The sequence below is a fragment of the Melanostigma gelatinosum genome (assembly GCF_949748355.1).
Source record: "Melanostigma gelatinosum genome assembly, chromosome: 19".
Classification (NCBI taxonomy): domain Eukaryota; kingdom Metazoa; phylum Chordata; class Actinopteri; order Perciformes; family Zoarcidae; genus Melanostigma; species Melanostigma gelatinosum.
Window position 1 is genome coordinate 4,571,354 of NC_136652.1, and position 23,852 is coordinate 4,595,205.

A 23,852-nucleotide genomic window follows, 5' to 3' on the forward strand; every position below is an offset into this window, starting at 1 on the left:
TCACAACAACAGTACTAAGCATGAGGTGATGAGCATGAGTATCATTACCTTTGTCTGTGTATTTGAGCTGTGGGTTTGATCTCACTATTAATTAAAAAAAAAGACAAGTAAAGTTGTAGGCCGGGACAACCAAAACAATGAGCTGAGAGATGCTAAAACGCTATGTTGAGCAGAGAGGAACTGCAGAGTTGAGTGATAATTCTCTGTGGGTTGATCCCTTTCAAACACAGTCATTTTGTCCACTGTTAAGATAAGAATAATCAGTGCAGCTTTCAGGGAATGTAGTTCTTCTGGCATTTGCATTCAACATACAGAAACCTAAGTTATGCATCGAGCACAGTTCATGGGTTGGAGGAAACCTGCAATTTATCTCTTATGGTGTCAAAGAAGCTTCTTCTGTCAGGATCCAGGATCCCTGTCTGACCCGTTGTGTATTTCCCCTGATCTCCTCTCCTCATGTGTCCTGTCATTCCCCTGTGTGTTGTGGTGTGCCATGTGCTCTGTTTGTCCTCTGCCTCCAGACACCTCCCATGGCCACACCCGTGATTGTGCACAGCTGAGGACACTCCAGCCGATCACCTCCTGCAGCCTGACACACCAGACTCAGGGCCCACTAATGAGTCTGCTGTCACTACATAAGCTCTGGTCCTGCAGTCTGGGGTTGTCAGGTCGTACCGTCTTTCACCTGCTGAAACCCCGTGGCATCCTCTGCCCTCCTTGTGTTTGTGGATACACTCCGCCGCTCTGCCCTCCTTGTGGTCCACGGATTACACTCCGCCGCTCTGCCCTCCTTGTGGTCCACGGATTACACTCCGCCGCTCTGCCCTCCTTGTGGTCCACGGATTACACTCCGCCGCTCTGCCCACCTTGTGGTCTACGGATTACACTCCGCCGCTCTGCCCACCTTGTGGTCTACGGATTACACTCCGCCGCTCTGCCCTCCTTGTGGTCCACGGATTACACTCCGCCGCTCTGCCCTCCTTGTGGTCCACGGATTACACTCCGCCGCTCTGCCCTCCTTGTGGTCCACGGATTACACTCCGCCGCTCTACCCGCCGTGTGTTAAACGGACTACACTCGCCGTCAAGCTGCCAGCCTCCGGTGTCGAGCCACGGGACTCACACCGTCGATCTGTCTACTCTCTGGTATCGAGCCACGGGACTTCACGCCGTCAACCCACCAGCCCTCCGGTGTCGAGCCACGGGACTCACACCGTCTATCTGTCTACTCTCTGGTATCGAGCCACGGGACTTCACGCCGTCGAGCCACGGGCCTCACACCGTCGATCTGCCGCTCGGGTGTCGGACCACGGGCTCCACACCTGCACGCACAGTCTAAATAAAACCTGTTAATATTCACTTCTGTCTCATGTGGTCTTGCGTTTGGGTCCTACCTGTGAACTCCCGTGACATCTTCAAAGTTACTTGTCTCTATTTACATCCATACCTCTCTTTGTCAGGCCTCTCCAGTATCTGGGCTAACAAGGGCTGCTAGGTAACGACAAGGAAACCCCAGTGTGGTTAGCCAGCAACGGTACAATACAACATGTCCCACTGTCAAACTCACAACTCACACTTCCAACATAAACGCACACCAGTGTTGCACCATTTCTCTCACTCTCTGTCCATGTCCTTCTGTCTATATATCTCTCTTTGTCGTCCTGTAAGAGACCCGCTTGACCCACTAATGTGCCTTGCCAACCAAACAACAACCCTGATGCAGCTGAAACCAGATAATTCCAGTTCTCTGTGGCCAGGCACTGAGGGAGCAGAGAGAGGGTGGCGGGTGGCTCGGCTTTAACACACGCACACACACACACACACACACACACACATACAGAGTTTCAAAATGGAGAGTCGAGTGTCTCAGGCAGGAGGTGTCCCCTGGGTTTGGGTCTTTCTCTCTGATTGAAATCTAGAGCTCAGCTGTGGGACAAAATGTACTCTACCTGTTGATAGCCACAGTGTCAACAGACGGGCACTGTAGAGGAGTGCAGGGGGGGGGGGTGTAAGTAATATAGAGAGAAGTGAAATCCAAAATTTCCAAAACAAGCATCAGACAGAGGAAGTTAAATAAGGCACATAGAAGAGGCAAATAGAGGATGTAAGACAGCTGGAGACAGGAGGAGGTCAAAAATAAAGCTTAGTGAGTGAAACATAAGAGGAAGAAACAACAAGATTTGAGCGAAACAACAAAACAGGTAGAAAAAATGTGCGGAAATAAAGGTACAAAGAAATGATGAAGAAAGAGAGAAGCAACTAAGAATAAGGACTTAAAACAAGAGAGGTGAGTGGAGGGAATAGAAACCAAGATGAAATTGGAGAACTGAGAGCAGTGATGCAACCTGGGCGTGTGTGTTGGGGTTAGATGGTAGTGACAGCAGGGTGGTACTACAACAGGGTCACGTCCTTGCTTATGTAACCACTGGCCTCCACGCCATGTGCTGTGGAGCACAATCAATTGGATCAGAAACCCACAGTGGCTCGATGGCATCAACTGAAGGTTCTACACGGCTCGGGAGCAGAACAAAACGCGTGCCACCACACCCGAATGGGACCGTGTTAGCTGCGGATGTAGACCGTGTAGAACCACAAGTCCTGAGATTATAGAACATCATGGCAGGTTACTGCTATGACACGTTATTTGAGGGCATATGTCTTACATATTAACAGGGATGTCAAAATGCTACTGACATTGTTATAAACATGATGTCATACACTGTAGGTGTATTACAGTAGAGTTAGTTGAAAGCCCAGTGCATTGACATTAGACTCGCAGGGGCACTGACCAACCGTCGGTACATGATGAGTTGGGAGTGATACCAGGTTGGTAGAAGTCTCATAAAGATGGTTGCTATTGAGACATGTGAGATGTTTTACAACAAAATCATACATAAAGACCTTTAAAATAAAGTTCTATCTTATATAAAAATAGGACCAAGTGTGAAAATGTATGTGGACACTGGGATGAATTTTATTTTTATTTTATTCTTTAACATTTTTTATTCACTCTGTGTCGATAATTTATTGACCCTTGGGTCACATTGTGTTTTTTATGCTTTTAAATGTCTGCTCTGTTAAGCACTTTGTGATAGTACTGTCTGTGAAAAGCGCTATATAAATAAAATGCATTCATTCATGAATGTGTTGCTATCAGCTCATTCATCTCAGTGTACTCCAGCCGGATCCATTGCAGCATCTTATTTCATACTACCACCTGGAACACCGGAGTGAAGAATTTTCATTAAGATGTAAATCTATTTCGAAATACTGTGAATGTGCTTTTGAGTACCTGTTTGTTCAGGTAAACTTCCAACATGATCTATTCTCAATAAACCGATATCTGCTTATGAATGCAGAATATGTGGGCAACGGGACAAGATTTTGGTTCAGGAAGCATTCTGGTTTCCATTTGTAGTCCGAGTAGTATTAGTACCAATTGGGTTAATTGCAGGTAAACGGTCTGTGTAGAGCACAAAATAGGCGGACCACATTGGCTGAATTGCAATTTGGGCCAATGTGTTCCGTTGACGATGATTTTTCGTTTCAATAGCTTAGAATCAGCTTGGGAACTGGCCAATTGTGCAACAATCTGGTATTACATGTCATCTCTCAACTCCAACTCCATTCCCACATCCCAAGTTGCTTATCGGAATGTAAACAAAGACCGCAGCACGGACTTTTGGTCCAGCTAAACCAGAACCCCCGAAAATATTGGCCATGACACTTCAGAGGCTAAATCGCCATCAGACAATTTGCCAATGGATTCCAAGTTGAGCCAAATATTACATAATCTTATTGTCCTAAAGTGTGGAAGGGAAAGTATAGAATCCTCTATATAGTGGATTAGCACAGCTTTATACGTCACTCCATTGAAAAAACAACCTTTGAATCTGTTCTGTTCAAGAGGCTTGTGGTGGTCTAAGACAGGGGTTCTTAACCTTTTTGACCTCGGGGCCCAACTTTTCAAGTACAAAGTGTCCCGGGGCCCACTCTGACTATATGCATCAAAAGTGTCAGACAACCTGTAGGTCATACAGAAACAGAGCAGTGGGCCTTTGGAGTCAGTACAAATTTAAGATTTTTGTCTGCATAAAATAAAAAAGTATCTTTCAGTATAAATAACTGCCGGTGGCTGTATCTGTACAGGTAAAGGACAGTATAGGGCTGCAACTACACTATCAGTGAACAACTGCCTCAAATTTGAAGAAGATTGGACAAAGTATGACCATTCTACAGTGTTTCTTCCATGAAGAGATCCAGGCGGAGCTCTAAAAGGACATTTGGAGACCCAAATGGACACATGGTAACCACATGATATTCTGACACACTAAAGGTGTTTCTCCCTTTATATTGTGATATTATATTATTTTCCTTTTATTTTTAGCCTTTACAAATTGCAAAAACTATGTATATATGGTCGAAGACATGGTGTGTGAGTAGCGGACTTGCTGTGCTTAATGGCTGCGACCGAGCGCACGAACGAGAATGAGAATAGCTCAGTTACGCAAACGTTGGTTGACGGCTTATGGAAGAGGAGGATAAGGTTTGTACTATAAGTACTAGCGTTTTCTGAAGGCAGTAGCTCCATGGTAACATCCGCTAGCACGTTTTCGGGTCTGTAATGTGTCTTTTTCCGTCGAAATGCTGCAAGATACGACTTGCAGCGGTTATGGCGACTGTGGACAGTGTGTGTGTGGGCTCCTTTTGTGGAGAAACCATAAGAAATGAAAGAAAATCGATGATTTCTTTGCAAAGATGAGGATTTTGGGCATGCTGGGATACCAAACACGGACATGTTTTGTGACGTATTTGCGCAAACAAGCCGTAGGAACGGAAGGGGAGGGGATGGAGGACGCCGGTGTTGAACAGGCAAAACCCTTGTTAAATAAATGAGATGATACAATGTGATGATCACAAAGACATTTATTATCATGTGTATGTAAACCTGCATACACAACAAGAAGCCCAACAGACTTTCCCACGAGCGTTGGATGTTTCGTCGCTACGTGTCGCTTTATTTTTGAAGGCTCCAGTGCTTCGTTTGATAGCATTAGCCCACATTCCACACACTGAGCACTCGGCTCTGCCTCGTTGCCTCCGTTCACAAAGCTTAAGAAACTTAAGAAAGTCAGGGTTGTACTTGCGCACACATTTAGACTTTTGGGGGGTATGGCACTACTGTCGTCTTAATTTTTTCTTTTTAATAACTTATCCATAACTTTCGCTACAGGCTAGCGGCTAGCTGAGTGTCTTCTTCTGCTTATTGCAGCTTGTTAAACAACTGACTGACGCATTACCGCCACCTGGTGGTGGGAAGCTGTATCGTAACTGAGTGTCTCATGGATAACAGTGATATCTCTGGTGTCTTCAATTGATAACCTATGCAGTCCCGCGGCCCTCGCGGCCCACAGGTGCAAAACTGAACGTTTTTCGCGGCCCTCTAGGTGGCGCTTGCGGCCCAATCATGGGCCGCGGCCCAATCATGGGCCGCGGCCCTATGGTTAAGAATCACTGGTCTAAGACACTTTACGTTCGATTTCCCTTTTCACTTGTCATAGCAGCCTCATACACTCTTTTAATGGAATCACTCTTGTTGAAATCAAAGAAACAGCAGGCTTACCCTGTCCGTTGGAGTAGTAGATCCATTTCTCTTTGACCTGCGATGGAGGCGCAGCTGCTTTCTTCTGAATTGCCTTCTCTATGATGCTGCTAGGGTCCTGCATGGGGCCCTTCTTCAGCACGCGAGAGCTCCGCTTCACACTGCAGATCACAATCACCACCAGCACCAGCAGGAGCAGCAGCACTATCATCCAGGGGAGGTGCTCGTTGATATCAAAGTGATCATGGGTGCTCGGCCTTGGGGACCCTCTGCGAGTGGGCCTGTAGTAGCTGGAGACCCCACTTCCACCACCCCCACTCCCCTGGCCGGCTACCTTGCTGATATCAACCCTGACTACCTCTGCACCCTCCACCGCACTCTTGATGGGGCCTGGCACAGGGTTAGAATTGGGTTGCACGTGTTGGTGCTCGAGGTCTAAGTGTTGCTTGGGAGCTGGGAGATGTGGAATCCGTGGGGGATCGCGATTTGGTGGGGTGGGAGTGCCAGACCGGCTGAGGAGTAGCCCCTCTGCACGGTGGTCTTCCCCACCCGGTTTTCCCCTCAGTTGAATGGCTGCTGACTGGCTGTAGGTGCCTGTGATGAGAGACAGAGGGATCGATGACGACGACGAAGATAGAGCAAGTAAGAGGAAGAGAGATGAGAGAGAACAGAGAGCCAAGAGACCAGATAGTGCAGAGATGGGAGACAAGAAAGGGAGGGTGAGGAAATTCACATCAGCGATTTGCTTTACCCAGACAATGAAAACAGAAGATATTACGGAAGGGAAACCTAACACTTTAATCCACGCAAGCAATCTGACACTTAAACAAAAGGAATAATAACCCCCCCGCCCCCCCGTGATCTCGGTCATCTGCTTCCCTACTGACACCCACCCCTTGGGTGTCCAGTACACCAAACTGAAGACCAATATTTTTGACATTCACTGCTTGATAGAGGCGAATAAGAAGGCAAATAAACCTGAATGATGGATGGAGGACAAAAAGGTGGGTGTCACTCTATAGATAGGCATTAGTGACTTGAAAATTGTGGACCAAATGCATCCTTACTGCTGCCAGAAGGATTTTACAGCTGTCCAGGCAAGAGATGACATGTACAAGCAATTGAGTTGCATACAGAACAGATGACAGATGCAACACGTTCACTACAAGTTAGTTGGTTGTCAATAGCCAGGTTTCTATCCAAATGTAAAGCAGGTTTTAACTGAATTTCAGAAAATTGCCAAAAGAAAATGTTAATTAATATGAGTTTTCCATCCACTACTGTTTTGCCAATATTAGGAGATGGTTCTTCAAGATAAACAGCTGGTATCCTCCAGTCAATTTAACCATTGCAGAAGAAGATGGCACAGCGAGACATGAAGAGAGCTCCTGTCAAACATTAGAAAACATGATGGAAATACGATACTTCTGTTTGTTTCATGTATTTATTTGAGTGAAAATCTTGGTGTAAAACAAAGTACAATCCAGCTGTACTCCTTCCCCCACACTTAGGCACAACTGTGCTCCAACTTGTAATCTCACAGAAGATGAGCTCTGAATTTGCTCACCCCACAGTCTGTCCCTTGATTAAGCCTAAGCGAGGGCAATCGTAATCACATTTAGGCTTCCAGTGCAGGAATAATTAGAAAAAAACGTAAAAAGGAGAAAGGATTGGGATGGGCTAACTATTCGCAGCCGAACAAATCTGTTGATATGGGAAAAGTACAATTAGGATTGTCCCAACAGCAGGGTCAGTGCTTTTCAGACATGGGAACAAACTGTAATGGTCAGTCAATATTAGTGCGTCATTAACTGCTATTGATTATCGGTGTGGCCGCCATCACCTCCCTGCTGCTCACTCTGTGCCCATGTGCTGCTGCTAATGGGATAGGTGTTGTATAATGGCATTAAATCATGAATGCGCTGCTGACTGTTTTTAGGATTGTCACTTGGATGGCTGGTAATCCCTCTCATCCTTTTATCAGCAGAGAGGTACACAGAAGCGGGTCTAATCCCCAAATTAGGGCTGTTGTTTTGGCTGGCAGCAAGAAGTCAACTTTTTATAGTAATGCACCAATGACATTGTTGGTCTGGACGGCGCTATCAGCTGTAACCGCCATATGGGTGCAGTGGAGAGCGGCGGCCATGAGCCTGCCAGGGGGACACGCTCACATGCACTTCCAGGGATGTCACGAGAACTGATTCTTCGGTACCAAGTCGAAGATTCTGAAAACGTAATGGTGCCCTGAACCGGGCATCAGGACTCGACAGAAAATTTGACCTGATAATTCTACATAGTGAACAATAAATCTGTGTTGAATTTGGGAGGACAGCTAGTAAAGCGATCATGATGTGCTCAAACGTATTCTTGTGAAATTAGTTATTTGTGAGAAACTTCAACAAATAGTTGTTTGCTGCTACGTTAATGCTCTGAATAGCATATATAGAGAGAGCCTTTGACATTTTAAAATGTTTCAACAGATTTACATTTGTCTTTTTTTAAATCTGCGCTTCATTAAAAGCGTCAACATACTTTAAGACAAATTTGTTTTGAACATTCCATTCACTTGACCCACCATGACAAATGTACATTTACTGACAAGGCGCTGTGTCCACTCCAATTGTGGTCATTGTCATTGTAGAAGAGGTTTTCTGGCTATAGATAGTTGATTCTGAGAAATGACTCAGACAAGACTGATGTAAGAGGGGTAGGATAGCGAGGGAGGGAGGAGGACAGAGAACAAGAAAAACAAAAGGGAGAGGGGAAAGTAAGGAGGGAGGGAGTAGGAAAAAAGGAGGGTGAATGAGTAAGAAATAGTAACATTCCGGAGGTAGGGAGCTGCCACCAGTTTGTTTCCATGCCTACAAATGTCTTTCGTTTTAGGATTCCCACAGTGTCCAACTGGCAAATTCAGCAATATATGACTGCGGTATATGACTGCAATAATGCGGAGTAATGCCTCCACTCCTTTAAGCTAAGCTGATCCTGACTTCCAGCCCTGTAATAAGTGCTATTTTCTTATCTACACTCACATCTAGAAAGTATGTTTGCCTGTTCCTCAAAATGTTTCACCATGAATGCCAATTCAATTAAGGAGGAAAGTACATGCATACTTCAGCTCTTACTAGCCTAAATCAGCCCATCTCAACAAGGTGTAGTCTCAGTAGACATCACGCCACTTTTTGATGAGCTATCTTAAAAGCCATATCAAACGCAGTCATAAACAGACCGTTTTTGCATTCAATCAGTGTCTCTCACCTTTATGTGCAGGTCCAGTCATGGATGATGATGGAGTGGATGAAGAAGTCATGGGTTCCTGTACAAGCACAGCCTGTGCAGGCCCCAGTAGGGTGGTTGTGGAGACAGGTGAAGAGGAAGAGAGGGCTGCAGAAGGGGCTCCACAGACATTATCTGTCCCTTTTGTCCCTGGTGTGAGCAGCACCTGCCCATGAGCTTGGCAGTCTGTGTGGGTCCGGCACTTCACCACCCTCGACTCCACATCTGAGAAAGTTCCCTTGGTGCACGGCTTACAGAGCACGTCCTCTGTTTCACTTCCCCGCCTTTTCACCCTGGTCCCTGGCGGGCACAGTGAGTGGGGCTTACACTCTGTGCCGCCATCCCGCAACCAAAAGCTGTTGGGGGGACACGTGCAGACTCTGTCCTGGATGGGCGTGCAGACGGCTTTCTCGACGAAGCCTCCAGGACATGGAGCTTGACAGAGATGGCATTTCTGCATCCCGTTCTCGCCCCGTGTGAAGGTGCCTTCAGGGCAGCGGCTGCACTCCCTCACGGCCACTGGGGTACAGTGGACGGACACGTAAGTGCCTGCCGGGCACTTGTCACAGACCAGGTGGGTGCCCGAGTCTGGGTCGGTGTGCTGATAGTGGCGGGGTGAGAGGATGGATTGGTCAGCTGGGCTGGTTGTGGTCAAAACCCGAGCTGAGATGTCAACCATCACTGCACATAAGAGCTGAGAGGAAAAGAAAGCGTGGAAGTTAAAGAGAAATAAAAAAAGGCAATAGTATTTAGATAGAAGAATATCTCTCTGCAATGTGACTGAAGCCCCATTAGAGCTGGGTATCATTTTACGTTACCAGCACCCTCAAGTGATACCAATACTAATAGAGTACATCATTTGATACCTTTTTTTCTACTTCATTCGATACCTATCATGTGAATGGATGCATTTAGTTGCGTAAAATGCCACCACCACATTTATTTATATCAGACCCCACAGGTGTATAGTAGCCAACCTTTTGACCATTTTTGCCAAACTGCCAACTCTGTCAAACACACAGCACTCAGTGTCACACGATACTGCATCTTGTTGTTGTAACTGCCGGCAGGCCAATCACATGTCGCATTGAAACGGGGGAATGCTTGCAGTGATTGGCTGCAAACTAAACCATACAGATACACTGGTGTAGGTACTGAGGCAGGTATTGTTTGACTGAAGAGGTTTCAGTACGACTTGGTACTGGGTTATTATAGTACAAGTATAGTATATAGTATAGTACCTAGAGCCCCATGTTCCACAATACCTACAATACCTTAGGCCTAGGTGAATGCAAGTCCAAAATGTACTCTCCGTTTAGGTAAGTTGCCCGCCGTTTCGCCAAATGATTCCTCTAAATCAGGGATTCCCAAAGTGGGGTGCGCGCACCCCTGGGGGTGCGCGAGCTGCCTCTAGGGGGTGCGCGAGAGGAAAAGTGTAATGGCGGTCTGATGGTGTAATAATATTAAATATTTAAAAAAAATGTAATTTTAATTTAAAAACTGTCAGGTGGGACATCTGAAGCTATCAGTCGTAAAAGAGGAGAGGGACAGAGAGAGAGAGAGGAATCGGAGGCGAGGGGAACGGAGAGGTGCAGCACAGACAAATCGGGAGCACATCGGCCCATCGCGGAGTCAAGGTGAAAAAGAGGAAACGAGAGTGAGCATCAGACTGGGAAAAAAAAGAGGAAATATGATGAAAAGTATCTGTGTCTGGGCTTCACTTGGATTGGCAACGCAGATTGCCCAAAGCCACAGTGCGTGGTGTGCAGTGAGGTTCTGGCTAACAGTCTGAAGCTCTTATTTACGTCGCCACCTGAACACCAAGCATGCCAGTGCAAGTCAAAATCCCCTTACATTCTTTATATCGAAATTGGAGGAGTTACAAAACAGCCAAAAACAACTGCAGTCTCATTCATGTGTTGGGTCTATAAATGACGCACTACGGGCTTCATATCTGGTTACAGAATAGCGAGAAAGGGGCTACCGCACACAATCGCCGAAGACGTGAGCTCGCCAGCTGCCAGAGAGATGGTGGAATGTATGATTGGGGAGAAAGAAGCAAAAAAGTTGGACATGATCCCGGTGTCCAACAACACTGTGTCGCGCCGCATCGATGCTTTGTCCGAAGACATCCTGGCTGCATTAGTCGGTCATTAATTGTAAATTAAATGTGATAATCTGCCTCTGAGCCTGTGCGTGTGTCCTCGCATCCGTATTGCTCTTTAAAAGTGACGCCTTGTGTAACTGAAAGTTATTGAAACTTTGTTGCAGTGTTTCAGGGCGTTTTCACACCTTCAGTTCGTTTGCTTTGTTCCGATTCAGGGATTAATATGATACAATGTTGCAGTTGCTCCTTTGTTCGGTTTGTGTTCACACTGCAACATTTAACAGCGGACTAAATCTTGTAAACAAATGCCACGCGCGAGCAAACTGTTCTCTCATTGGTCCGATTCTTATGCGGCTATGAAGGCTTAAAAGGCTCTGTTGCTTCTTTTTTTTTATTTTTTATTAAGGGGGGGGGGGGGGTGCGCGAACCCAGTCGGGATGTAGAAGGGGGTGCGCGGCCTAAAAAGTTTGGGAACCGCTGCTCTAAATGGTTCTTCCCTCTGGGAGCATGAATGCTTAGAGCCGTGTTAATGTACCAAAATGCCAAAATACGACCAAACTCACAAGGTCCTCTAGGGAACATGAGAATCCACAGCAAATATCAAGGAAAAGCGTCTGTCAGTTATCTTGTGTAAAATGTTTAAATTCTTGTAAAATTGGGAGCAAATGCATGCAAATCCCATCATGGTCACAATCCTCCAAGCCATAATCCAAAAGCAGAAATCACATTTTATTGCCAAAGGGTAGAGCTTGAAGAACAATCAAGAGCAGACCAACATTAGTAGTAATTCTTATTCATGAATAACCACAGATTGAATAATAAACTGACCACAAATTCTGAAGAGCGTTTAGTTCTTGATCAAAGGGGCTGGACAGATGGCTGGATTGATTGGACAGACAGATGGACAGCTGGCTGGACGGAGCAAGCGACAGAAGGACCAAGAGCGCCCCAACCTAACTGAGACTCCTTCTCACTCTTGTTTACCCAAATATATTTTTGTTGATGTTGGATTTAGGACCCACAAAACCAAAGCATTGACACATCCAATCAAACGGTTTCCAGACACACAGTGAGCAAGACTAAAGCTCAGATTTCTCATTGTAGAATTCGGTATGACACATCACGGGCCAGGCTGGCAGAGATGAGTGTTTTGGGTTACATGGATTCTGGAAAGTCCAATTTCCAGTGCTGCCATTTAGGTTCCCAATCTGTGAGTCTGCTTTGATGAAATGTGTCGGAAAATACCCATTTAATCCAACCTCATTTCATGACTCATCCTGTCCCCCTCTTCATTTGAGTTGCTAACAAAGTGACTGAGTCATGTCAGAGCAATAACTTCAGGCAGCCACCTCTCCAATAATGCTGGAGGGCTGACAGTGCTTTGCTGTTCTGAGTCTGTGGCTAATGTCAACATTTGACTAAACTGTATCAGCCCAATGATAGCCTGACCCAACAGACATGTGGTGACGAGAAGGCAAATGAGCCTTGGGAGGGATAATTGCTCATTTTACCCTGTGTATTGTGTCGTAGTGAAAGACCATTGTTTTTTTGCCTTCTGACCATAGACTGTATATAAGAAGTGAACGTAGTCGGCGTGACTTCACCCATTGGTTTGAGGCCTACGATTTTGAAGCCTTGAGTTTGGAATTTTGACCATCAGCATCTTGGTATTTAGCTGTCGCCATCTTGATTTTTTGTCGCCTCCATCTTGGTTTCTTGCAACCAGAAGTGACATGAGAGGGTGGAGCAAAGTAAAACGCTGAAAAGAGACTTTTTAGGCAAGTTCAAAGACGGAAACACGGACAACCAATCCAATTCTTTATCGATTGATTGCTGATAAATTCACCAGAATAACTTTCTTTACCACACTCCCAACACTTCCTTCTACTTTGTTGTTATCATCTATAGTGTTCAACTGCATAACAACTGCAACTGCACAACACAATTCAAATTATTAGGAGATGTATGATTGTATTTTCATTTAACTATTCTTGTTATTAGTAGTTTCAATGATGCATTTGAAGCTGTTCAGAGCTAGTGTTAGGAAGTTAAACAGGTCAAAATTACCTTTCTAATATCTATTGTATATTGCTGTAAAAACATCCTTCAACAACTGGATTTATTCAAGTTTCTCCCTAAAAACAAAATTGTCTTTACATTTGAACACCAACATAACGTATCATTTATATTTGCCTAATACTCATTTTTACTGAATAGAGCTTGAACACATCATAATGTAACTCAATGCAACCTCCGATATCATTGGCTGTTAGCTCTGTTATGTAGCTAAGCTCCCTACCAACGTACTTCAAGGCCTGACGTGTACTCTGCCATGTCTCGCAGCCAAGTCACGCCGAGAATTTACGACTCTACGATTGCCTGATCCGACACCGAAGTGGAAGAGGAGGACACACCGCGACAGACGGTATGAGAGAAGCACAAACGAGGATGGAGACGGGTGGATCTGTGTGCAACAATGTGTGTCTATGAGTGTTCTTCCCTTCCCCGAGTGTGTGTAATCAGACTAATGTGAATGAAGATTAGCAGCCCTTCTGTGCAGAAGCAACAGTTCTGCTGGCTTTGAAGTGATGCACTGAGGGGAGAATTTAGCTGATGACGCACATGAATGTTGGTCATCCATGAGCACTGAACAAAAGCATTTCTTTAGAGTCATACCAGTAAAGCATCACTGCGTCATGTTTCCTTCAGAAGAGGAGAGGTTAAGAGGCCCATAAACTGGCCCCACATACAAATCATGAATTGTGTTTTTTAATTATTTGGACACCGTGATTTAAACGCAATCCACCGCAGAGAAAATTGAGACATGAAGGAGGATAACAGGATATAAAGAGACTTTTCCCACAAACTTCACTTCATGAAACAATCGAAAGAAGACAAACTTGTTTCATAATTAGTGCTAATAAGAATAAAGCAGTCCATTCTTTCGCCGCTCTGTTGCCCTTTCACCGCACACCACCCATTCGGCTCTTTGTACTCGTTCCCAGAACCCTCATCCATAAACATCAGAGGAGCATGTTCTCGACATGCTGCTCATAACTCTGCACGTCGATGTGAATGAACGCATTGATCCCACTGACGCAACATCGACGTGACGCTGGTAGAGAAGGCACGCGGCAGTGAATGGGAACATTCTGCTTGTTTACTGGACAACGGACGGTTCCCTCTCCGTCTGCTCTTTTTGCTCCTTTGTAGAGTTTTATTCTTGAAATAGCATGCCCTCATTGACCTTAATGTAACTGAGCTACGTCGCTCACTTTTTAACGTGAGGTTGTGGAAGAGAAGACGTGCTAGTATTAAACAGGAACTTCACAGGACCCTTGTGCTTCTCGAGCCTGAACCCGTGGTGCAGATTTTGGTTTTGTGTGGGGAAGCGGGCTCACAGAAAAATACCAGGCCATTCCCAAAAGTCAACAAAAGGAGCTTAATAAGTCATTTTACAGGTAAACATACTTATTCCAAAGCCTGAAACATACTGCTGCATCTGCAAGTTCATGAACAAATGGTACTGCACAGTAGACTTACTTTATGCACACTAAAACTGAAGCAGCAAATTCATTTTATTATTTACACACGTGCTTTTCTCGCTGTGACATATCAGGTGGGACTGTGGAGGAAAAACAGAGGAGCGCAAACGACGCGGTTGGTCAAACATCAGTTTCAAGTTGGTTGAAAGGAAAAGATTGGGAAAAGATTTTTGGAAATGTGTGTATTTACTGTCTTGCCAAGACATGTATGTATGCTAAAAATAAAGCAGGTGGTTAGCTTAGCTTAGCATTACAACTGGAAGCAGGGGGAAACAGCTAGCCTGGCTTTGTTTAATGGTACAAAGATGTATCTTCCCATAAACACCTCTAAAACTCACTAATTATTATCCCTGCCAGGAGATTATGTATATGATCGTGTGTATGCTCGTGCATGCTCAGGTGTGTCTACGTGTCTGTCTGTCTCGCATACTGCTGGACCAAACAGCCTAATATCATGATCATTCATGACCCATTCAGCGCGGCAGGGAGGGAGTGCAGAAAGCTAACGTGCAGCAAACCAGAGGCTGATATTCTGAGACAGTGAGCGTGTCTGCTTGCGTCTGGGCATTCGCTGTAAGCACCACTCCCTCCCAATCAGACACAAGTATGCAACCACTCTTTTGTCACTGCAGCCATTAGGAAAATAAAATGCCAACAAAGACTCAAAAAAGCAGAAGATGGAAACAAAGTGCAGCGCTGGCACTTTGTCAGTACAAAACTGCTTACACACACACACACACACACACACACACACACACAGGACAGACATGCTCTCTACACAGCCACCTCTGCAGCTCAGCAAAGCATGAATCAATTTCAGTCTCAGTGCTGCCAGCCTTCCTCTTGTTATGCTAACTTTGTCCGTGTCTTGCCGCACTACCTATAAACTACAGCATCTGCCCGGTGCTCAGGCCGACCAGCCAATCAGACGGCCAGATGCAGGGCGATGGGACAAGAACTGGGCTATGCCGTTATCCCTCTTTGCTCCCACGCCGGTGTGTCCCTGTCACTGCTGGTGTCCTTTTCCATCCCATTTGTTGTGACAGCGACAGAAAAGTCTGGATGTCTCCCCCTCTGTTGCATTGATTTTTGACCATTATTCATTTTTTCCCCGTTATGGACGTGCATTAACAAATTGCTGCAGTACCCCTTAAAGCACTCAGTTGAAAAAATAAATGTATTTTTGACATTCTCCTACGAGGCAAAATGTGCATTATTTGCTGTTGCCAACGAAGCTTTTTGAACGGCGCTACATCGAGCTCTAGATGTTGTTTATTAACTGACTTACACATTATAGTAGCTTTAATACACAGTCCCCATATTGTGATGGGTAAAAACCATAAATTGTATTTAAGGAGTTGACAGTCAGGAGAAGTCACCGTGACGCTCATTGGTTTGTGGACGGCCATTTTGAAACCCTGAGTTTGGCATTTTCACCGTCGCCATCTTGGCTGTTTGCAACCACAAATGACACAAAGGACCCAACAGTACAACTGAACACTGAATAACAAGTTTTTCATGTAACAATTAACTTTCATGAACTGAAAAACACTCTGTGAAAGGGTTAAAGTTCAAAGATGAAAACACGGACAACTCCCAGACCAAACAACGCAGTGGTAGCGACCTGTCAATCACAAGGTAGCCCCGCCCTAAAGCATACTCTGCTTTATGGTCTATTTGACTCTAAAATTAACATCATTTACAAATGAACATCATGCTGTATTAAAGAAGAATTGAAACTAAAGATTGAGAACATAAACTGATGTTTACAATGTTTACTGAGGGAATAAAGTAGAGTCATTTTCTCATAGACTTCTATACAACCAGAGGAGTCGCCCCCTGCTGGACATTAGAGAGAATGCAGGTTTAAGACACTGCAGCATCGGCTTTATTTTTCAGACCCGGAGGATACCGCCTGGAACAAACCAATGATATAATCTCTCGTTTGAAACAAACTTACGTTAGCGAGGATCTATGTCTGAATAACTGGTGTAACTCAATCCCAAGGATTTTGCTGCATGCCGGGAGGCTCGGGGGACTTTTCATTTGATGCCGCTGTGACTCACTGACTCACTGTGCCTGGCTGACGGATCCACCGTCAGCCAGGCAGCTCTTGTTTACATCACACAGGCAACACTGTGGCACCGCTGCACCACTGCAGAGCAGTGATCCTGTTAAGCACACCCACCCACAATACACACACACACACACACACACACGCAGGCACTCAGAAAGAAACGCCTCAACACCCCCGACTCTGTGCAGAACGCTCTGTAATTCTACCCCCCAGGCTGCAGCCACAGGCCATCCGGAGACACGCCCAGGACCCAGTTTGCTCGTGGGCATCGGAGCAGGAGCACGACTTGACAGGTCAAATCTATTTTTAGGTGACAGGCGGCCTAAAGCTGAACCCCTTTTTTCCACTTCCCTGTTTTTGTAAGTGAGCAGTCAGACAGACGTCGGCATGTGATGCGCCACGGCTGCACGCCGAATTTCATCAGACAGTTGTTGTTATGACCGATGTTAGAGTTATGGAGGAGTGAATTTCCAAACACCAAGGCATTGATTTCATAGTAGAATTACGGTGAATAGCCAATGTCTCATGACAGTGGAATTGGTGTTGATTGGGCAAAAGCATCTGTGACATCACCCATAAGTTTCTGGGGGCATATTATGAATCCTCTATTTACTTTTTTAAAGCTTTTCACCATCGTTTATTCAAGTACTTGAACGTCAATATTCAAATTTCAGGAAATGACGAGTGGTGTCTGGTCAGAGCCGAGCTGGGATGGCAACCTATGATGGCAACTTGTGATTCTTCCCGGAGAATGTCCCCACAGACACCCAGTTCTACAGCAATACTGCAAACGCTCAGGCTTTCATCAGTGGGCCACAGGCTCAATCCCCAAAGTGTTACCTCATTCGTCGATGGAAAGCGACTTAACAGGCATTTATTTTAATGAAAATCTTCAAGATTATTATTCTAAGCCTCAACATATCTTTTCTGTGAGTCTTACTTATGAAATTAAAACCTCTCAAGGTCCCATTTTTTGTGTGGATAGGTTTGCTGACTTTGTATTCACAGAGGGAAGTAGAGGGTTTTCCGATTGATTTCACACAGGAGATGGGTGTACTGTATGAAACCAAGACATCATTGACTTATTTTACCTAGCTGTTAAATAACTCATTGGCCACGCAACAAAACATACTCATTTTATCTCGATCTTGTCCTTAACCTAACCGAGCGCTTTTGTTGCGCAAGAAAACAAAGAAAGTAAGTCAACGTTGGAAGGTTATTTCTAGAAAGATGTAAGGAGTGGAAACATGTCTTGTAAAAAACGAACCCAGATGATCTCAGCAACAAATGTATAATATATCATTTTTAACCAAAAGTTGGGGTCGGGGAAGTTCTGGAACTTGTAGGATCAAATGTTTTTGGAGTTCCACATTAGAGACTAAAAGTCCCCATATCTCCGCCTCTGCTGCTTTCTTTTTGACAATTCTTATTTTGAATCCGTCTCTTGAAGGTCTCCCAGCTTTGTGGAAGTGCCACACTGAATCACTGGAGCAGCCCTTTAATGTAGTTATTTGTGCCGGGGCAGTTGCTGGTTGGGTCCAGTCAGGGCTGGTTGATTCCCTGTCGAATAAAACCACATTCCCCACAAAACCCCTCTTCTTTCACAGCAAATGCTGCTTTTTTTCTCATTTGTTTAAAGTGTTCACTTTGACCTCTCTAAAGAGGGTCCCAGGAGGGTTTTATGCTTTTGTTATCAAAACTGCTGAATCATGACTTTTTTCTTTCTACCATCTGCTGCTGTGAGACACTCTGACACATCCCTGTTGTACTTAATAACAACGTAATACTGGAATGATTTTGGAATACTGTACGCAGCATTATTAACCACTGCCTAACATTTACAGGAACTGAGCCTAATCATGACCACAGCACAAAGGACAACTTAGCCCACCCACCTGAAACTTGATATGAGCAACAGGCGGAAGCACCTGTCAATACATTTCTAAACAGCATGAGCGGTTAATGTGCACGTGGACGGAGGGGCCGCCGCGCCCCAAAGGAAGAGCCGCGAGGCACACAAACCCTGTGACGAGGCTTAGCGACTCGTGCTTAGTGGGCAACACGCTTTACCACACAGCAGGAAGTGAGTAGGCTGAGGCGCCGAGCAGGAGATTCAAACCGCTCACTATTGTGGTTCTTTCAGAAATTGTTGCAGGTTTTTCCCCCGGGACGACTCGACTCACTGTACACGACAGAAAACAATCAATCTACTGTTAGTCTGGTGTGTGTGTGTGTGTTGGAACACGTGTGTTACATAATGTGGTGTGTGCATACAAACATTTGAGTGTGGGTGGGATGTTTGTGTGTCTGTGTGTGGCGGAAGACATTAACTGTAATTACTATCCATTTAAAGGGACACACACACACACAAACACACACGCGGCAGCATGCAGCGCAGCAGCACCTGTTGCTGCTGTGCTGCTGCTGTGCTGCTGCTGTGCTGTGCTCAGGCCCATTTCAGCTCACAGAGAGAGACATCGCTGCCAATAGATTATTTATGCGTGGAATAGATATTTTGAGTCTGCTGCTGGTGACTTGGAACTGAGCTGTGAAAGTAGAACTCACAAAACGTCGGCCTCTGCAGTCTTGGTTTCGCGGTCCGGGCGGATTCTCTGAGTCGTGCATTTCTTAAAGCGATAGCAGCGGCAGCTTGTTTAAAGGGTTCATATAAAATGTTGAGTGTTTTTTTTTTTACGTCACTTAAAATGTAGGAACCAGGGAGACGGAGATGGACGAAACAGGGCAACGATTTACAGGATGTCACTGAAGTTGTGTTTATGTCTTATAACCAAAACGGGTTGCTTCGGAGAGCCAGCTTTTCCATTTTAAATATTTTAAAGCATTGCCACGAATACACGAGTGAGCTGGCTTATTCCCAGCAGAGATTTTGACTTACTGCCGACATGGCCGACGGCTCTGTTGTAAATGGAACTGAACCGTCCGTCGAGGGTCCATCATGAAAATGTGTCCACGTGACAGATACGGCGTTTATGTTTGAAATGGAAGCTGGATCACATGACACTCACAAATACATCTCGTCAGGCTTCGAGTGACGCTTTTGTGTCCGGCGAGCCAGAGCACGGACCCAATCAGCATCCCGTTCAGGAGCTACTGCTAGCTATGGGCGTGGCTAAGGTGTGTGTGACACGACGCGGAGAGGCGGGAGAGGTTAGCGTAGCTGCTGCATTAGCATCGGTTCTATCAGAACTGGGGAGTATTTCTTTAGGCCTCAAAAGTACTCGCTTAGGTTGAGGAAAAGATGGTGGTTTAGGAAAAGTAGGTGTGCTATGTAAAATAAGCACTCTTGTTACGTTACTTACGTACGTGGCGTTAGTTAAGTACGTGACTTACGTAACAAGTACGGTACAATAAGTAAACGTTGACTTGGTTTCACGCGGGTTTCCTGAGTGAAAGTCCTGTGTTTGTTTGACGAAACCTTCCACCCTAACCTCCTCCTAGGCGGCCTTCACCGCTCTTTTTACTGTGTCTGATGCTCTGAGAGTCCAATAATTAAACAGATGGGTTTATGTAGGAGTCAGTTGAAAGCCTGGAGCGTCTCATGAAGACGCTAAAGGGTGCCTCGGTGCCGGTCTTTGACGAGCTGGGGTTGAGACCAGGTTGAGACCCGAGGCTGTACTTTCCCATTATTTTATCGATGACTGACCATTATCTTGGCAGCCTAACTGCAACGCGTTGGCTACTCTCTGTCTCGTTTATTTCGGATGGAGTAGCAGAATGCTACTTAAGTCTTAGATATGGTCCAAAGTAGTTACAGTTATACTACATTGGGTGTTTTTGCTTTGACAGACATGTTCACATAATAGACATTCAAATTCTAAGTTTTTTTTAACAAATCATGTCCTTAGAACCTGGTGAAACGAATGTGAGGTCATAAACAAACCTTGCTGTTAAAATTAAAAGTTGAAATAATCCCCACATAGCCAAGCCTCTTTTTCCTATTTCCTGTCTTGTAACCAAAAAAAGAAGAAGTGAATTTGACGTCTGCGTGACAGTGAGGAGACGAAGGCAAAGTCTGAGGGTGAGGAGAGCTCAAGCACTTTACAGATCCAACTACATTCAACACGTCTGGCATAACGAAGGGACACCTCCACCGTGTGAATGAGGGAAATCCTGTCTAATTGCAAAGGCATCCACCCATCACCCACTCATAAATTAAACTGATGGTGATAGTAAAAGATAGTAAGTGATAGTCGCTTTTTTTATCACAGTTTCAAGGTATTTGCTGATTAAAACCCACGCGACTGTATTAAATGTACTTCCTTTCTCTCTGCTTGATCCAAATCAAACCGCGTCTTTGTTGAGACGGGGTCAGAGGACTGACATTTCCAGTTGTTTGTCCGGCACAGAGCGTTTACACGTGAACAATGGGCTGCTGACTTTCTCCATCCTTCCAACTGGAGACCCTTTTGTGTTGCTCACCCACAGAGGGAGTGAATGAATGACAGACACACTGCTGGTGTGTTTTAAACCTGACGATGATGTCTCTCTTGGAGTTTATTTAACAGGCAAAGTTGGAGATTATTTCTAGATACTTGATTTGAAGTTCAGTCTGGGACCAAAAAAACAAAACAAAAAACAGACACTGTCCCTTTAAATGGAGAACCTGCTGGTGGAGTCCTGAGAAATAAAGAATAAAAAAACCAAACAGGGAGGTTGGGTGTACTCACCACTGCGGACGCACACAGGGCAGACATCGTCCTGGTGTGCTAAGCTAAATACAGATGAGGGTCGAGCAAACGTCTTTGTCCAAGTTGCCTGCTGGAGAAACACTTCTCATCCCTAGATGTTCCTCCTCCTGATCATCATCATCATCATCATCCTCCTCCGCGGCTTGCTGGAGGAGAGGAGCTCTGGTGCAGCAGTAGTCTCAACTGCAGGGCTTTGTAGTCCGTGTCTCCAGGTGGACCGGTTTCAGGTAGTACGGGACCAGGGCTTGGCACAGAAGGAACGCTGTGTTGATGATTCCCATTGCGATGATGGATGAGGGCCACGCTGGGGGGGGACCTCGCCCCGTCCAGTTCGTCAGTGTGCAGTGCGGCTCTCTCTCTCTCTCCCTCTCTCTCTCTCTTCGGCGCTGCGTAGCGCCACACAGCCCTGCTGCTATGACGTAGGCAAAGAGGGGCGGGCGTTAGTGACGCGCCTCGGCCAATCGCAGCTTCGTAAGAGCCGTGCACGTGTGTGGTTGAACCCTGTCGTATATCGGGACGGGGGGGGGGGGGGGGTGTTGTTCTTGCAGGTGAACGCGGGTTCAGGCCCAGGACATCATGTCCTTAGTGTGCTGTGAGACATAACAGTATGATTTTTTTTTTGTAACCTGAAGCTTAACAAGATATTTGTATTTGTCTGACATTTGTTAGCCTCCATGGCATGTTTTAATTTTTTGTTTTGTATGCAAGATAAAAACTTTACTTTGTAAAACTAATAAAAATAAAAATGAATACTCTGCCTTTAAACACTAATCATTCCACGTCTTTCAGTCAGAATCAAGTCTATTATTCTCACACCGATGCGGCAAAACAATACAACTTGGTCCGTAGCACTACGCCTCAAACTACATGCTTGTTACATGCAGAGTGTCTTTTCAAAATAAATTTCCTTCTCCACAGGAAGTTAGGTTTAGGCAATACAACAAACGACAAACAAGTTGCTGGTCACGCTAGTTAAGTTAAGTTAAGTTTTAAGTTTATTGTCATATACATTTACAAAATTTGTCCTCTGCATTTAACCCATCCCTAGCTTATTGGGAGCAGTGGGCTGCTGAGAGGCGCCCGGGGAGCAGTTAGGGGTTCAGTGTCTTGCTCAGGGACACTTCGGCACAGGACACGTATAGCAGCCAAGGATCGAACTGCCGACCTTGCGGTTGCCAGACGACCCTCTCTACCCAGTGAGCTACGACCGCCCCCATAGTGACTCGTGACGAACTACACTAACGACTCACATGACTGACGAACTCACTTGACAAATTGTCAACATTGGTCAACATGGTCTCCTGGAAGAAAGTCGAGTGAGGGACAAAAAAGTCACGTGACTGACGCCACTAATGAGTCACTAATGAGTTAATTGACTAGTTAAAGACTCAGGTGACATAATACCAACTTTACTTTTAGTATCGCACGGGAACCACGGTCTCCTGGACGAAAGTTGAGCCGCAGACAAACGACTCACGTGACTAACGATTTGTGTTCAAAAACGAACACAAATTTTTCGTGACTCGTTAGTGACTCACTCGTTATTTGGAACGTTGGAAGTTTTATCTCATGGATAAAATGACATCTTCCGATAAAAGCTTAGGCTACCAATTCCATCTTACGTATTTTTGTGGGGGGGTTCGGGGTTTGTCTTGGAAAGGGCCCAGCATTGAAGAGAATAGTGGACCTCAGGCCCCAACATGACGAGGTCCTTAAAATAGCCAAGTTACAACATTTAAGAATATGGTCAGTTTACTGTCGTGTTTTGGTCAGTTTGTTGAGAATAAATCTCATGTTGAGGAGAAAACTCAGGTGAACAGACTTAGGTCGAGGCGTTTAGCTCAATTCAAGCAATAAGGTTTATTTGTGACAGAAGTATTATGTCCAGCAGTTAAACGTGCACGGACCTAGAAAGTTCACTCTGTAGGAGCGAATGAAAAGCTAAAAAGGCGCTTAGACAGAGTGCGCATGCGTTCATATATTAGGTCCTCCTTTTGGAGCCTATTGGTCAAAGCAAAGTAGGAGGTGGATCTGTTTTTAGCATTCAGATGACCTGATGGAGCTCTGAGCATCTCCGCCCACACTGGCTCACGTCCGGGATCCGCCTTCTCTGGAACGTCAGTGTGTGTGAGATGTTGATTCAGCAGCATATTGTTATGTTCGGCCAACTAGATAAGCTAGGCGCTAGATATGCAAGGGCGCCTCTTTCTATCTCTAAGATGGAGCAGGCAGTTGAGACTGGTTCTCTGTAAGACTATGTGACATTTAACTGGGGCAAAAGCTATCCTTCAGAGTTCTAGTATTTTCCACTTTGTTCAGGCGAGTGCGAGAGTGCCCCACCTGGCGTTTTTGACCTTCGTGTACTAGAACTCACATATCCGCGTATAAGCTGTGTTTAACATTGAATGAATGTATATTTTTATTTACAAGTTGCATCATTGTATGTACATTACTGACACTAATAAACCTTCAGCAACATCAGAGAAGTTTAGTCACTTAGATGGAATTATTATTTAACATCTCTGCCTGTATTAAGA

At 45.3% G+C, this 23,852-nt stretch overlaps 1 protein-coding gene across 1 annotated transcript in view; it reads right to left on the reverse strand.

Moving 5' to 3' along the window:
- tnfrsf21 (tumor necrosis factor receptor superfamily, member 21) overlaps positions 1–21,636 on the reverse strand; it is a 44,904-nt gene extending 23,268 nt beyond the window's left edge. The window contains exons 1-3 of the mRNA XM_079290765.1: positions 21,295–21,636; positions 8,860–9,571; positions 5,623–6,195 (exon numbers count right to left, since the gene is read on the reverse strand). Coding sequence (XP_079146891.1) covers positions 5,623–6,195; positions 8,860–9,571; positions 21,295–21,321 — 1,312 coding nt within the window. The 5' untranslated portion in view covers positions 21,322–21,636. The remainder of the gene's footprint in view (positions 1–5,622; positions 6,196–8,859; positions 9,572–21,294) is intronic.
- Positions 21,637–23,852: the final 2,216 nt, after the last annotated feature.